Source organism: Thamnophis sirtalis, unplaced genomic scaffold (genome assembly GCF_051295495.1).
Source record: "Thamnophis sirtalis isolate CommonGarterSnake01/CBP01778 unplaced genomic scaffold, rThaSir2_p1.2 scaffold_1, whole genome shotgun sequence".
Taxonomy (NCBI): domain Eukaryota; kingdom Metazoa; phylum Chordata; class Lepidosauria; order Squamata; family Natricidae; genus Thamnophis; species Thamnophis sirtalis.
Window position 1 is genome coordinate 102,590,499 of NW_028261381.1, and position 16,391 is coordinate 102,606,889.

General features: G+C 36.5%; 1 protein-coding gene across 1 annotated transcript in view; it reads left to right on the plus strand.

Moving 5' to 3' along the window:
* The window catches only part of EXT2 (exostosin glycosyltransferase 2), an 81,756-nt gene that overhangs the window by 55,173 nt on the left and 10,192 nt on the right, over positions 1 to 16,391 (plus strand). Inside the window, exons 8-10 of the mRNA XM_087719929.1 lie at positions 2,457 to 2,588; positions 11,220 to 11,409; positions 16,075 to 16,241. Of these exons, the coding sequence (XP_087576055.1) occupies positions 2,457 to 2,588; positions 11,220 to 11,409; positions 16,075 to 16,241 (489 nt within the window). The remainder of the gene's footprint in view (positions 1 to 2,456; positions 2,589 to 11,219; positions 11,410 to 16,074; positions 16,242 to 16,391) is intronic.

The window sequence follows — 16,391 nt, forward strand, 5'->3', positions numbered from 1 at the left end:
AGCTAAAGGTAATAAAATATATACGAGTACTCTGTAACTTATTTTAAAAAGCAAAGCTTTAAAAACAATGTCTGTCAACATGAAAATAGCAATACTTCAAGGCCTCATAAACTGTGTGAAGTGTGTCACTCTGGAAACACTTGACTCTTGCAGTGGGGCAAAATGTTACAACACCATGGCGCCTGACATTTTAGCTTAGACAGTTAACTTTACTGCCCTTTCACAAGGCCATCGTCTTCTTTTCTCTTAACATTTTATTTTCTTCCCAGTTAGAAGTTGTAAGTGATTAAAGGAAAAACAAAGATTTTTCCAGACTAAACATAGCTTCCATGTGCTTAATGTTTCTATTTAATTTTGCTGTTTTTTGCAACTTAATATTTGCTGATTTAGATTTGCTAACTTGAACATCTGTCATTGGTGCAATATGGCATATTCATGTATTTTGGAGATACACTGTGGTATAACCTGATGCTCCTTATTCTGAAATGAAATACTTGTAATAGATTTTGCATATAGTTAAAGAATGTAACAATTTGCCTCAATAAATGTCACATTAAGTAGATAGGTTTCTGCTGATGCTTCTTTCAGTGAGAAATGTTTTGGTCTGACAGTCTATAGGTTTGCATAGCCTCTTAGAATATCTTGTCACTGTCCAATATTAACATACAGTTCATTGTTTATGTCAATATAGTATGAAATAGCAAACTTCATCAGTAAAGGAGAATATTTGTAGCTCAGTGTTGAAATGTTACCTAGTGAGGATAACATCTGCAAGAAAACAAGCAGGTTCAGAGAGCACAAAGACCACCTCATATCAAACTTCAGTGGGCGGAATATTCATTAACAGCTCCTGCTTTATTAGAATCTGAAAGCAGTGCTGACATCTAATATTTAGGCTGCTATCCTGCTTCCAAAACTGTTCAACATCTCCACAAAACTACCTGGGGAAACTATTTGGCGCTTAAGAGATGATTCCATTAATATCAGCCAAGCTAAACATGCTATGCTGCTTGCCTTAATTTGGAAAACACAAAGAGATTCAAGTTCAGAAGCAGCCTGGAACTGTTTATCTGCTTTTCCTGGAAGAGGGTGAACTTATAAGAATAGACTAATTTGTCATTAATGACAAATTGTCATTAGTATACAAATAGCACCCAGCTCCTCCAGTGCTTTTAAGTAACTATGGAAAAACTTTAGTATTAAATAGAGTCTCAAGAGACACCATAAAATAGTTTCACTATTTTAAGAATCACTTCCTTTAAACAAGGAAGTTTCCTGTTTTATATAAAGTGTGACTAGCAGTTATAAATTAGAATGGGACAGTTCCAGAGGACAATTGACCATTCCATGCAGTTTGTCCAAATCTATGGATATCTTAAACTAATATTGATCCTAGTTATAGTTGAATTAAAGATCGCATCCAGAGATTTTAACCCCCCTCTTCCAATTTGTACTTTGTAAGCATTATAACATGCTTCTGAAAGTTTTGTAATAAAACCACTGATTGTATCAACCACTTTTTCTGCGACCACTCAAAATTGCAGCAGTGCTGAAAAGGAGGCATACAACTGTCTCTCAAAGTTGCAGGTGTCTCAATGTCCTCACAGTCATGTCACAATTCTTGCACTTGGCATTAATGATAGTTGTAGTGTCCAACAGTTGTGCGATTGCCAGTTGTGACCTTGATAGATGGCTTCCAGAAGCAAAGTAAGTTGGGAAGCTACTTACAAGTTGTGGACATATGACATCATACTTAATCACCATGGGAGATTCACTTAATGACCCCCAACCGGAACTGATGAAGTGGTGTTGTAAATTGGACACATTTCATGTTATGACCATGTTACTTAGCAATGGAGTTGCCAGTCCCAACATCAGACACTAAATAAGGACTACCTGTATACATAGAAGAGATGAAGGATAAGTCAATCCCCTTATAATACAAGACAAGATGGAACAGATTAATCCAAAAGAAACTTCACAAGATGTTTCTCAAACCTTAGCAATTGTGGATCAATAAAGTCTGCTTGTGGTGCTTCATACCTTACATCTAAAACAATAAGCTGTTATACCTACAAATTAAGATTTCTGAACTTATTCTGATGCATTTTTGAAATGAACATGGTACACGGTTGCTTCTATAATGTGTCAACATATTGATTATAAGTTGTTATTGCATCTTGAATTATATGAGTTAGGCAGTATAGATATGTTGAAATAAACTACTAAACTAATTGAATGATAATTGAGATTTTAGATTGTTTACTTTTTTATCTTTAATGTGGCTATTGTGACTAAATCTAGTTTGATTTCAAACAAATTGAGCTTAATAACAGTAGCTTAGATTGAAACATGGAAATATTAATAGGTTATATGCATGTCAGCCGTATACAAATGATTAATATTTGCTATCTGGGAAACAACCAAAGTGACATAATATCAATTATTCTTTGCAGGCAAGGTGGTTCTGGGAAGCTTACTTTCAATCAATGAAAGCTATTGCTATGGCAACTCTTAAGATTATCAATGACCGGATCTATCCATATGCTGCGACATCATATGAAGAATGGAATGATCCCCCAGAAATTGTAAGTGAGATTATTTATTTATTAATTTTAATATGCTCAACCTCTCTATAACAAAAACTTCTAGAATAAATATTTTGTTTTTTATATTATGATGTTCAACATGAAAAACATGAATTAATCTTGAATTGAGTTTTAGTTTCCTAAAGGTTAGTGTAATACCTTGTTATGTTCATCTTTCCCCTGACTTATAATTTTAATTGTTTTTGTTGTTGTTATATAGAGGCATGACAGAAAATTAGATTCTTGAAAGTAAACTCGGTTTGCCTAGAAATACATGCAGTAGGCAGTATGTATTGTTATCAGTAGAAAATCAACTTTCCTCTTTTACAAATTTTTCAAACAAGCAAACAATAGTACTCTAAAAAAATCTGAACATATATTTGGAAATGGGCTTCTAAAATGGAAGTCAGGGAATCTTTTTGAGTTCAAACATTTTAAATAAGTAATGTTGAGAATGGGATGGCAAAGCTCTATTTATATAATCTGCTTTTATTGTCTGTTGATCTGATAATTCAAGTCCATTGGCATTTCTCAATCATTAATAATTCTACTGATATTCAATTAGTTGGTCTGCAAAATACAATGTCACATTTTCAATATGAAGTTAGAACCAGCTATCTTATCAGACATTATCTAGCTTCTAGGTGCCTTCTTTTCTCTTCAAAAATTGCTTTTCCAAACCTTCATCTGAAAAATCTTTTAATATACCTAGGAGTTAAGGTAGAATGAGAAATAATTGCAGGGAGGTAATGAGACCATGAAACACAGCATATATTTTAAATAAAAATGTTTCATTCCATTGTTTCTTTGCAAGAGATAGGGTTTTCACCAGTATTAAAATGGTAGGATTAGTATTAGTGTATTTTATTCTCCATGACACCCCCCCCCCTCTCTATATATAGATAGATAGAAAGAGAGAGAGAAAGCGATAAAATGAGTGTATAATTTATTAAATTAAGACAATGTAATCATTTGTCAGATATATAAAAACCAGTTTTTATTTAACTGTAATTTAACTAGAACAATAGAAACAATATTATTTATTTATATGTGATTTGGCTAATAATCAGTATCCTGGTAGATTGAAGCACTGATGTGATATTAGTATTATCACCGTTAAATAAATCAGAACTTTTAAAACATAAACTTGCAGGATCCAATCTGAGTTGGTCACCAGAGCCTATGGTTATTCTTTCAAACCTTCAGGCTTGGAATGTCAGTTTTTTTCATCCTTAGGAAATTTTATATTATGAGCTAATATACAGAATGTGTAACTCAATGTTATGAATAATTTTTAGTAGAATAAATTTTAGTTTATGCCCCATCATTTAATAATCATCTGGAGAATCACTGCATTTAATGAACTTAAATTTGTACATTGTTGTCATAAAGAAAACTGCTGCAAGACAGAAAAATGAACCCCTGCTAAATAAAAATATATATTAAGTTGTGTAAAATTGAATTGTGTCAAGTATTGGAGTATAGCAGAAAATGATCAAAGTACATAATAACATGGTTTTGTTACTGGAGCTAGACTGTTCTGAAGTCTGAGTCCACAGGTAAATACTTCCTAAGAAGGTGAATCAGATTATCAGGGGACCTCAGGGACCACAAAAATCATATTTTTAAATCCCGCACTAATATGAATCCAGCACGCCGTTCGCTGAACCACCTGGACTCCCACTGATGGGATGGGGTGTTTCAGGCACTTAGCTTGGCCACCTGTTTTTGCAACCTTAAACAATCAAAGAGCCATTTGGACCCGTTTGCCACAGAAAACAAAATACCCGGAGCCACAAAACCTGGGTGGGCATGGCCAACTCGACATCACTCACTCCCATCCAGTCACATTCCCCCCCCCCCAGCCATGCCTCCCCATGTTTTGTGGCTCCTGGTATTTTCTTTTCTATGGGAAACAGGTATTTCTCTCTCTCTCATCACTGTTTGTCTCTCTCTCTAATACATATATGTGTATGTGTGTGTGTGTGTGTGTGTGTGTATGTGTATGTGTATATGTATATGTATATGTATATATGTATATGTATATGTATATATGTATATACACACACACACATATATACATATACAGATACAGATACAGATATAGATATAGATATAGATATAGATATAGATATAAAATTCTGATTCTCCGGTGCTCTCGGGGTCTCGCGGGTGCTTCTTCTGGCCTTTGTTGGTGCTTTGTTTGCTCAGGGAGATGCACAACCTGCTCTGTGCCCTAAGATACTCGCCTGACCCGGCAGTGGCCAATGCTCCTTGTCATAATGGGCTCCAAGAGGAGAAGGGGACGCTGTCTCTCCTATTGTGAAGCACACTAAATTTAACTATGCTGCACAAGGTGCTGCGAGAACAGTAGGCAGGCCATGGTGTCGCCACCGTGGTGGCGGAGAGAAATGGCTTTAACACTGAGACACTCGGGCCAGTGTCTCAGGGCAGAGAGGAACTTGTGCATCTCCCCGAGCAGCTGAGGTGCATGCAACACAAACAAGGGCTGGAAGAAGTGCCTGCAAGACTCAGCAAGAGATAAAGCAAATACAGGGGTGCGTCGCTTCTGCTGTGGAATATGGAGCGAGTCTCCATCTCCCCATTACCTTTTTAGGCCAGGCGAGGAGTGACTGGGAGGAGAGGGTGAAAGGCAGGGCCAGCCACTGGTGGGTTCAGCGAACAGTGAGCCATAGCAAGGAGACGAAAGAGCTGCGGGTTGCCAACACCCATTGTTTTGGTCCCCTGTACCACTACCACCCTTGCCACAACAACACCATAACCTCATTCTGGCCGGCGATGGCCGTGCTACTCCTTGAATGTTTCACCCCCTGCAAAGTTGCATGTTGCAAATACCACCCTCTAGGGCGGAGATTTTCAGCCCCACCATGAGCTGCCTCGCCAGTCCCATACTCCAGAGCTCTAGTCACAGGACTGGCAATTGGTCATCCCCGAGCACTCTTCAACTTGGATTCATTGTGGACCACCAAAATTTTTTCACCGACCACTAGTGATCCACAGACTACCAGTTGGTGACCGCTGCTTTAGAGCTTATTAAAATATATGACAATTGAATCAATTGTTTTCTAAAATGGCAAACTTTAGATATTAGCAAACAGAAGAATTGAAGCAAGTTAAAGTTGTCAATGTTTCATGATCAGTTGTGGATAAGAAACATGATAAATGTTTACTTGAAACATCCAATGAAAGAACAGCATTTGTAATCACCATATATAAATTAAAATTTTCTTATTGGTCACTTAATTTTGTTATGCTATTTTTGTCTTTTTTTCCCTTAAAATTCTAATCAGATGTACAATCTGTACAGTGCTAGTGAAATCTGGATTGAAGGAAACTATTTTGCAATGTACAACATAAAAATTGGCTGTAACTGCATGGGCAGGCAAGAGCAAATCTAAATAAGACTTCTGACTTTGTTCTACTGTTCCTATTTTTAACCTTTTTTAAATGTGCACTGAATGTTCCTTGAGGTCAGTGTTGACTCCTGGCAACTGCCTGGACTAATCCCTGCAATTTTCTTGACAAGATTTTTGGAAGGAGTTTGCCATTATCTTCTTCCTAGGATGTCTTACCTAATATCAGCCAGATGGCTTGATGCCTAATGTGGGACTAGAACTCACAGTCAATGCAGTTTCTATTCTGGTGTCTTAAACACTACAACAAAGTGACTGACTGTCTTTTAACTTTTAGTTTCTTTTAAATTTTCCTATGCCTCCTATTTCTCTTCATATACCTCTCTCATCCTTTCTTCATTTTCTGGTACATTCATTTTTCCCACTTCATCTCTGCTAGCTGGTCCAGATTTTATATTCTTTTGACACCAACATCCCCTAACTCAATGATCTTTAGATGTGCTAGGATTGCAACTACAAGAATTCCCATTGTTCAATAATTCTGGTTCATAATTTTGGATTTGCAGTGCTTTCACATCGGACATGTGATTTTGATACATGAAGTACAAGCGGTACAGACAGTCTTGAATTATGACCACTCATTAAGTTATTATTCAAAGTTACAATGTGTTGAATTAGGACCAGCACTCCATGGTCATGTGATTGTGACTCAGGAACTTGGCAACCAGCTCATACTTACATGATCAATATTTGTGATCTTCCCTGCTGGCTTCCCACAAACAAAATCAGTTCCCTCCCGCCGTATCATGCACGCAACCACATTCTGTAGTGCTTGCCATGGCACCCACTCAACCCTCTGGGACTCCCGCCTCTTCCCACCTAACAACTTGCATAGTTCTGGGGTTACAATGGCAATTGGGTTTGCCAGGATTGATATCATGCTTTACAACCACATCACTTAGTGATGCAGTGATCTGGGCCCAATTGCCATTGAAACCCAAGGACTTAAGTTGATAGTTAAAATGATGACTTTTAAGAAGAAGATGGCCAGTAATAAACTCAAATGGGTCTTTTTAATTGCATAAGATTTTATTTTACCTGTGATATTTCTGTTATGTATCAGGCAATTTCCACGTTAGGATCATTATGTATCATTGTGGTAAACTTAAATACTTCAATTATTATGGTTAAGCTGTTTATATCAGAAAAATTACATTGGTATTTTCAGAAGAAATTAGCTTATTATATGCCACATTATAGTCCTACATAATTCTTGTTTTCTTTTTTCTTGCTGATAGGCTTTTCTCTTTTCCTTGAATCAGCTCCAATCTGTTATTTTTCAGAAAGGAAATAGTACTAATTCCCTTACTGGTGTTTAAATAGATTCAGTTTGCCTGCAGTTAAAAGAGAAAAAATAAGTTTCATCAGATCTTAAACAAACTAAATTATTGCTAAATGGCAAATTTATGGAAATGTGCCATAGGTTGTTTCTTGTGGAGCTGTACCTTTTTCTTTTAATTTCATCCACCCTCAAAAAAAATAATCAATAGCAATAGCAATAGCAGATTTTTATATACCGCTTCATAGGCCTTTCAGGCCTCTCTAAGCGGTTTACAGAGAGTCAGCATATTGCCCCCAACAATCTGGGTCCTCATTTTACCCACCTCGGAAGGATGGAAGGCTGAGTCAACCCTGAGCCGGTGAGATTTGAACCGCTGACCTGCTGATCTAGCAGTCAGCTGAAGTGGCCTGCAGTACTGCACTCTACCCACTGCGCCACCACGGCTCTAAAAAAATAATCAGATTTCTCAGCCTCATGTTCTGATTCTAGAGCTTTGGCTTCCTTTGCTGTTGGCAGAAAAGAGATACTATCAAACAGGCAGGAATGTGAGATCATTTTTGCAGGGTTGACACTTGCAACTTGTTATGGCTTATGCACAAACTGATTCACAATAAGAGGTCTATCAGTCTTCAGTTACTGCGGCTCATGTAATGAATATCAGCCAGCTGATGGGGGAATGGGATAGGATTGCCTCAGCCATAGCTGAGTGTCAGCACTTTGTCAAAGAAAGTGATGGATGATTACATCATGAACGCCATTTGCTTTAGTGGGAAAGTTAGATGAACATTCAATTGGGTCTCTTCAAGGACTGGATATCCGCAAAACAAATGGTAGCTGTCACATTTCCATTTCTGCGAAGAACTATCTTTATGTCACCATCAATTTCATGCCCTGTTTCTATAATAGTGATTTAATTAGGCTTCTGTTGAGATAATCACCTGCATTGTTTGCCTTCCTTCAACAGAAGTTTAAAAGACCCAAGTAAATCATGGAAGTTTGAATTTGCTCAATTTCCTGCAGAAGGAGAGGTCAAGAGGTCCCAGACTGTAGACACACTTTTCAGGCAGGCAGCAGGGGGTTGGCTCTTAATGGTGCTTCTGCCGTGCCTAAATGTTCTTTTGAAATGTTATTCTCAAATAAAGGAACTTGATTTTTGAGGAGTTCACTCTTGGGTGTCACAAAGTTGAATGTATTCTTTAACTCGCCCCCCCCCCAATTTCTGTAGGATTTTTTTCCTTTTTTAAAATAGCTAGATGATACCACAACCCATCAAGGCCTGTGCAAAATGTATTTTTCAGTGAGCATTCCTGCAAAAAAAAAGTGCCTCTCTCTCTCAAATAGTTAAAGCAGCTGTATCTTTTGCAAGGCTTGCAGAGTTGCCTTAAGAATTGGCTCCTGTTATTTCCTCGTGTTTCCTTATGAAAATGATCCAACCCAAGCAACTGTTAACATGGGTGGGGCAGTGTATTTTGAGTTCATTCTACTGCCAAATAAACAGTGGGTCTATTTAAGGAAGCTTTTGAGGTGATAGTATGATTGGATTATTTCTTTATCAGTGTGAAGTACTAGATCAGAGTTCTATTATGTTGTTTTCGTTGTTTTTTTGTTTGCAGTATCGCAGGGGTGTCACTCGCGGGCGGATGTGTCATGCGCTGGCCCCGCCCCTGCCCGGTTTAGCAAAGGGGGGAAAATTCATGATACATCACGTGACACTGCGAGTTTGACACCCCTGCATTATAGCAACCTGAGATAGGCACTGCTTCCCTCCAGATGTTTTGGATTACATTTCTCATAAACTGCAGCCATCAAGGCCAGTGGTCAGGTATGATGTAATTCATAATCCAGAGCATCTGGAAGTTAGCATTAGATTCTGCTATCTATTTTAATTGCCTTTGGCATTTTTAATTAATAGTTGATTTTATGAGGAAAGAAGAATAGAGAATTATAGAGGCTTCGAAGTTCGGCAGTTCAAGTTTGCTTATGCAAAAATTGGTTACTATAAAGCTGATGAGTGGCTTAGTTCTATTTAAAAGTACTCACCAACAATTATAAAAAAACCCATAGACTGATCTTCCTGCATCAAACAAGCCTTACTTTTAAGATATTCTTCTTAATCCTTAATCATATGTCCAGAACATCACAAATCTCTTCCTGTTTGGGAAGAAAACACTTCTGGAAATGGATAATCCAGCCTCAGTGCATCCTGTTCTAGGGATAAACCATGGACTTCTGCACACAGCTGCAATCATATGGACCACGTATCAGCATTTAAAATGAGGATCTAGTCATTTATCTTCTAAAGGAAATTGTTTTACTATATTTGGGCAAAGCTATTTCATCGCAACTTTTAAGGGCCAACATGCACACCTATGCCTCTGAAGGTAGCAGCATGTCTATCCTTGGCTGATCTTAGAAGCAAAGTACTTTCCGCTCTGGGTAGAATTTGGATGAAGCACCACTGGGTAATTATACAGCTTTTGGTTAGACTGAGAAATTGAAAACTTTCAATAGGGCCGCTGAAAAACAATGTAGTATAGATACAGTTACCAGGAGTCAACATATACTGAGAGGCATCTTCTCTTGACATTTTTATTCATATTCAGCAAAATACATTGCATGTTCCTTTTCAGACTCTACTGAATTTAAAAAAGAGGGGTTGCATAATTGCTGTTTCATTAAAAAAGAAACACAAGGCTTCCTGTATAGAGTATTACAGACGGGGAAAAGAGGACTCAGAGGAAATACAAAGATTTTTACAGTGTACCACTTTCCTATTGGTCTTAAGACAGATAGCACTATACTGTTCAAATCACTGCAATTTTCTAACAATACAGTTTGTATGTATTCTTCATCCTCTTCACATATGGACATTGTCATGCACTTTGGAGTATAATCCCATGTACTTTGAGGGTTTTAACATGGAACTGAAATTTAAGATGATCTCATATGTTACGCAAAGAAATTTATTTGCCCAGATCTTTTAGATATATATGTTATAGTATTTTGGACAATTGTGACTTTAAAAAGTGAAAAATCTTTTTGGGCAGCGACAGTTTCCCTATTGTTTTTATTGTCCAGGTTCAATGATTAATATAGCTGCTTTTTCTGTACTTATATTAAGCTATTATTTTTGTCTTTCATCATACCAGTATAGTAACTAGGAATGGAAAGATATTCATAAATGTCTTCTGTAATTCTATGTTATTGTGCTAATGGCGTCTGTATCCTGTGTTTAGTTATATTGGCTGGGACTGAAAAATTAACCTTTAAAGTATTTGGAGATTATTCTTGATGAAGCCAAAGGACACTAAATAAGTGTCAACTTTTATGTATCTTCTTGTGTTCTTTTACTTCTTAAGTAGTTAATATTTAGAACAACGAAACAAGTCTATTTTTGTTAAGTTAATATTTTTCTTCTATGTAGGACAAAGAAAGTCTTTGCCTTTTATTGGGGCCTACTTTTTGTCAGGTTTATGAAATTGCCTCTCTTTATTTCATGTTCTTCCAAAATTGTGGCATCCAGCTTCTTATTGACCTAATTTTAGTTAATATACAGAGTATAGTTAATATAGCAGCCATTTTAGAAGAGAGGTGTTGGACAGAAGCCATCCAAAGTAGCTAAACTTTAAAACCCTCTAGTGTGTCTTCCACTCATCTTTTAGCATTTTCCAGCTTATTTAAATATACTTAATGGTTTGTTCATGAACTAAAATATATATAAAAAGTAATGTTTAATGGTCTCCTGCCTGTTGTAACAATAGCTGTTGAAAGACATGTTTCTTTGATTTGTTTGATTTGTTGTTTGGCTCAATTAAGATATTCATTAAAATGCTCTCCTTTGTGTCCCGGTTTTGAATTTTTTTTCTATTATAATTAATCTGATTTTATTTTAATTTTCTATGTTTTATTTTCTAGAAATGGAGCAGTGTAAGCAATCCACTGTTTCTCCCATTGATCCCACCTCAGTCACAAGGCTTCACTGCTATTGTCTTGACATATGATCGTGTTGAAAGTCTCTTTCGAGTGATCACTGAAGTTTCAAAGGTTCCAAGTCTTTCCAAATTGTTAGTTGTTTGGAACAATCAAAATAAAGTTCCACCAGAAGGTAAGTCCAATACATACCTGAAAAGTTTGGTAGAATAACCAGTGTCATTGGGTCACTCCTGATCTTTGTTTGTATCATGAGTGCTTATTGTTAAAGCTTCTAAGGAACAAATAATTCTTGCTGTCTCAATTTTACCTGATAGTTGTCTTAGTCAGAAGACTTTCTTGTGAATTGAGTTCAATATCTATCAGACAGTGTTCTGACTGGAACATTTTTCCAAGCCATGCTCACTGGACAGCTCTACATATAGATAAAAACCTGCCTACTTTCTGAGAATTTTGATCTTTTCTAAAGCATTGGGAGGGGGGCGGACGCACAGAACCTGCTGTCCTATTGGTTTACCATATTTTTTAGTTGCTGTTTTGTGGGGATGGAATGTTTTCTTGACGAATATTTGCCAGACGCCACATTGATTTGTTTTAGGCACCAGGCTAAAATGTTTTTATGTGTCTCGCTTCTAGCAATTGGTTTTTAAAGCCTTGTAGAATAGCTTTGTGGTGATTGCTATTTGTATTCCTGATTTAACAGTTATTTACTATGTTGCTGATTTCTTTCTTATATCCCCTTTGCATACTACATGTGAGTTATACAGACTTTTAAAAATATAAATAAACAACCTATAAATCCTCAGGTTTTCTCAACTAGGCTGTTTCCATATCACTGATAGGCGAAAATGATTTTAAAAAAACCACCATCCCAAACATAGGTTGGAAAGTTGGAAGCATTTTAGTGGCTTCTTACTATGGCTTCTTTACTGCTGTGTGCTTATATTTAAGTAGCTGAACTTGCAATGTGTCTACAATAACTAATAGCAACATGGTTGTTTTTAAAATAAAATTTTTACTATGTTGAAAATATTTCCCATCACGATAATTCTTAGAATAGCCATTAGTTAGCTGCTGATGAAAAATCAGAATTTGTTGGTGTGAGAAGTAATTGCTTTGAAGGTCATAGGTTTGCTTCTTACAGAGATTTGGTTATCTATAGGTATATATTTTAATAACTTTCTTATGTGACCGCCAATTACCCCCTTCATCTGAGTATTTTTAACACTTGGATAGCTTGTGGAATCTTTTGGTCTGCCATTGAAGGATTTAATTTAATTTGTTTTAATTCAAATGCATACAGTTCATTCCACCTAGCTTTTTGGTAGGACAGCAGAAGTTGACTTCACTAAGGCTTTCATTGGGTCTGTCTCTTGTAGCTCTTAATCCTTGGACTTCAAAGCCTCTACCATTTATAGCCTATTAAAGCCAGGAAGTTTCTGATGGATTAGGACAAGGAATGAGTTTGAAGTTAGTAATGCACGCTGCTGTCAACGATAAGGTCTTGTTTATTTCCCTACGGTAGTATCTGCACTTTATGGCTATTTTCTTTTAATTGGTAATAGTAAAGCTGGGACTGTTAACCTGGTTGAGTATCCAAGCAGGATATCCTGGCTATTGCTATATAAGGAACATATTTCTGACTTGGAGCAAATCAGATCTGGATTCTGTTGTTCTGTTGTTGTATTATTATTATTTTTGCTATGCATAGAAGCAATAATGTTTCTTAGCTTATTCACAGTACTATTATAAGGCTGCTGTATCTCTGTAAACAGAACACTTTCTGTGTTATTACTGCTTAATTATAATCAAGATATATAGTAAAAATATATGTGCAAACTGTAGGCAAAGTAAAAAAACTAATGATAGTGTTCATTAGAATAGATGGAGAACAGTTTAAAGACATTTTGAGCCTGTTAGGTTCATGATCTTGTGTGTTTTTTTTCTTATAAAAAGGCATATAATTCTGGGCTTCTCAGAACTCAGGCAATTTCATATAAGTGTAAGTAGTTTTTCAGATAACCTGATTCTAAATCTTTAAATATAATCACCAAAATTCTTAAATGCAATCCAGAAAATGTATTACCATCTCATGTAGCCAGTTCAGAATAGATGTTATGTACTACTTAGATACACAAGAAATAGGCACTTGTGTTTGGTATCAAACAGAACTTCTGAATCATGTTTACAGACACTACCATATAAATCTAAACTGAGTATAATAAATACAGAAATAACTATGATTAGTTTTGCTTTTTCGACATATAGCCAAAGCTGATAGAAGTTCATCTTTGCCTCTACTGATAGTACGAAATCCTAGAGAATGACCAAATTGTGCATTCAGTCAGGCCTTTCCAAGAGATAAAGTTCCTTCCAGTGTGGTATTTGCATGTGAATTTAGGAATATTGCAGGGGGTAAACTTAATTGTGTCTGTGCCTCCTTCTTAGTTTATAATTTTCTGGCCCAGAGTTCGCAGTATAATCAACTTATAATCACAATTGAGCCCAAATTTTCCATTGCTAAGTAAAACAGTTATTAAGTGAGTTTTGTCCCATTTTACGATCTTTTTTGCCCCAGTTGTTAAGTGAATCACTGCAATTGTTAGTAACATGTTGTTAAGTGAATCTGGCTTCTCCATTGACTTTCATTGAAATTTGCAAAAGGTAATCTATATAACCCTGGATACTGCAACCATCATGAATACATGCCAGTTGCCAAACATCTGAATTTTGATCACGTGACCACAGGGATGCTAAAACAATCATAAGTGTCAAAAATGATCATAAGTGACTATTTTTCACTGTCCTTGTAACCTCGAACGTTTACTAAACAAATGGTTGTAGAACTACCTATATTTTTCCATTCTGATTGATATTCCTTTATATAGCAAATAGGGGAGTTTCTATTGAAAATAATATCAGTGATAGTAAATTAAATTCCATATACAAAACTTTGTCTTGAGATTGAGATCTAAGAAGGAGTCTTTACTGTGGCAGCCTTGTGGAATACCCTTTACCTTGAAATTTGGTAGTCCACTACCATGCTAGCCATCTAAAAAGCACTTAATATCTGGCTCTCCCCCCTCCCCCTCCCCAAGCACTGGCAGAGAATGACGTGGATGAGAGAATTTAAGGAAGATGTTGGAGGTATAACTTTGGTGGCACTTTTTAATTTAGTTATTTGTATCCATTCATTATTGTTTTACAAATAACTCAAGGTGGCGAACATATCCGACACATCTTCCTTCTCATATTTTTCCCACAGCAGCAATCTTGTGAGGGGAGTTGGGCTGAGAGAGAGAATGACTGCCCCAGAGACACCACGTCAACTTTCATGGCTAAGGCAGGACTAGGACTTCTATTTCATAGCCTGGTGCCTTAACCACTAGACCAAACGGGTTCCTTTAATATTTATGAGTTACCTTGTAGGGGAGACAGGTAGCATATACATTTAATAAATAAATAATAAATGTTTTTAATGACTGTATGTATTATGCTATTGTTACTGATGTTTTAGTTGTTGATTGGGAACTAGCCAGAGTTTGACATATATGGGCAGCTATAGAAATGTTTTAAATAAAAAATAAAATAAACCTTAAAAATTGGACTAAGACCTCACTGACAGTATTAAACATTTTTTAAAAGCAATTTTCTAGGGGCTACCTACAAAAGTAGGTGGAGTAGGAAACTGAAATGATATTTCCAAACCTTTTCACTCTGTAGATTTTACTTTTTTTGTTACCAAGCCAAAAAGCCCTCCAAATTCTTCCAAGGTAAACTTTCTTTACATAGTTTTTAAGTGTGGTTTGGAAAATGATACAGTTTTCCTAAGGAAGCTGTCTCCGGTATTATGTTTGGATGCCAACATCAGAAGTGTGTAGAACATTATATGCTTATTAAGGGAACTCTATGTACGTTATAGAACTATAATTTTCCTAGCAGCAAGCATGGATATACTACCATGCTGTTTTTGCCAGCATTTCTTTCATGATGGAGCTTAGATTGTTCTATACATATATGTTCATATAATGGTAAGCTGTGACCTCTGCCAACTTTACCTAAAGCTAGTTTCAGTCGTTACTTAGAATGACATTCACATTTTCATATCCAAATGTGAAGTGGTATAGCAAAAAATCTTATTTGGGGTAGGGTCTTCATGTTCCATAAATCAGTGTTAGCCCAGTATAGGATGCACCTTTTGTTGATTTGTGTTGAAGATTTTAGTCTATAAACCAGTGTTACTATGCAAGTAGTCATCAATTTGTGTGGCATGTTTTCTTGCTGCTCCCCATTCTCTCATACTCACTGAACAGATATGACTGAGACGGTACAGAACTCAAATTGAATTGAATAGGAAAATGTCCTTCATTCTTGAAGCATACTTTTAACATTTGGAAAGAGAGATTTCTAGAATAGCTTCATTCATCATCTATTGACAATCTGCTACATTACCAAAGAATTGTGCGGTCATGTGTACCCTAAGCGTGAAGCCATTCTGAAATCAGAAGAACATACGTTGAAATTTCATTTTTAATGAATTGCATCTTACTTGGTGTATGACTCAATTTATGACTATCTAGAAACTTCAGTTCAAATGCTGCTGGGTTCTTCTGATGAGGATACCCTGATTATAGAACTCATGACTTATACGGGTGCAACAATCTCTTTGTTGCCATCTAGTGATTGCCCAGGTTTTTGCAACCCAGACATGGTAGCCCTAGTTCTAGTCACTCCCCAGTATCAGCATTGAATAAAAGGACTTGATTTGGAGAGAGTTATGTTAATGATTTCAGCTAAACATAGGAATGCAAAGAAACTACTTCTGATTTTTATTTTGCAGAAACTGTTTGGCCTAAAGTTCGAGTTCCATTAACAGTTGTACGAACCACAGAAAATAAACTGAGTAATCGATTCTTCCCCTATGCTGAGATTGAAACAGAGGCTGTGTTAGCCATTGATGATGATATCATCATGTTGACCTCGGATGAGCTGCAGTTTGGCTATGAGGTAAGAAGGCTGCTAATTTTATGTGGCATAAATTCATAGAACTAAATTCTGCACTCGGAGGGACCTGCCATCTTGCACTGCACCACCTCAGCTAACCTTCAGTATCTTCTTGCTCTTGCTAGTGGTGAGACATGCCCAACTTGGTCCTTG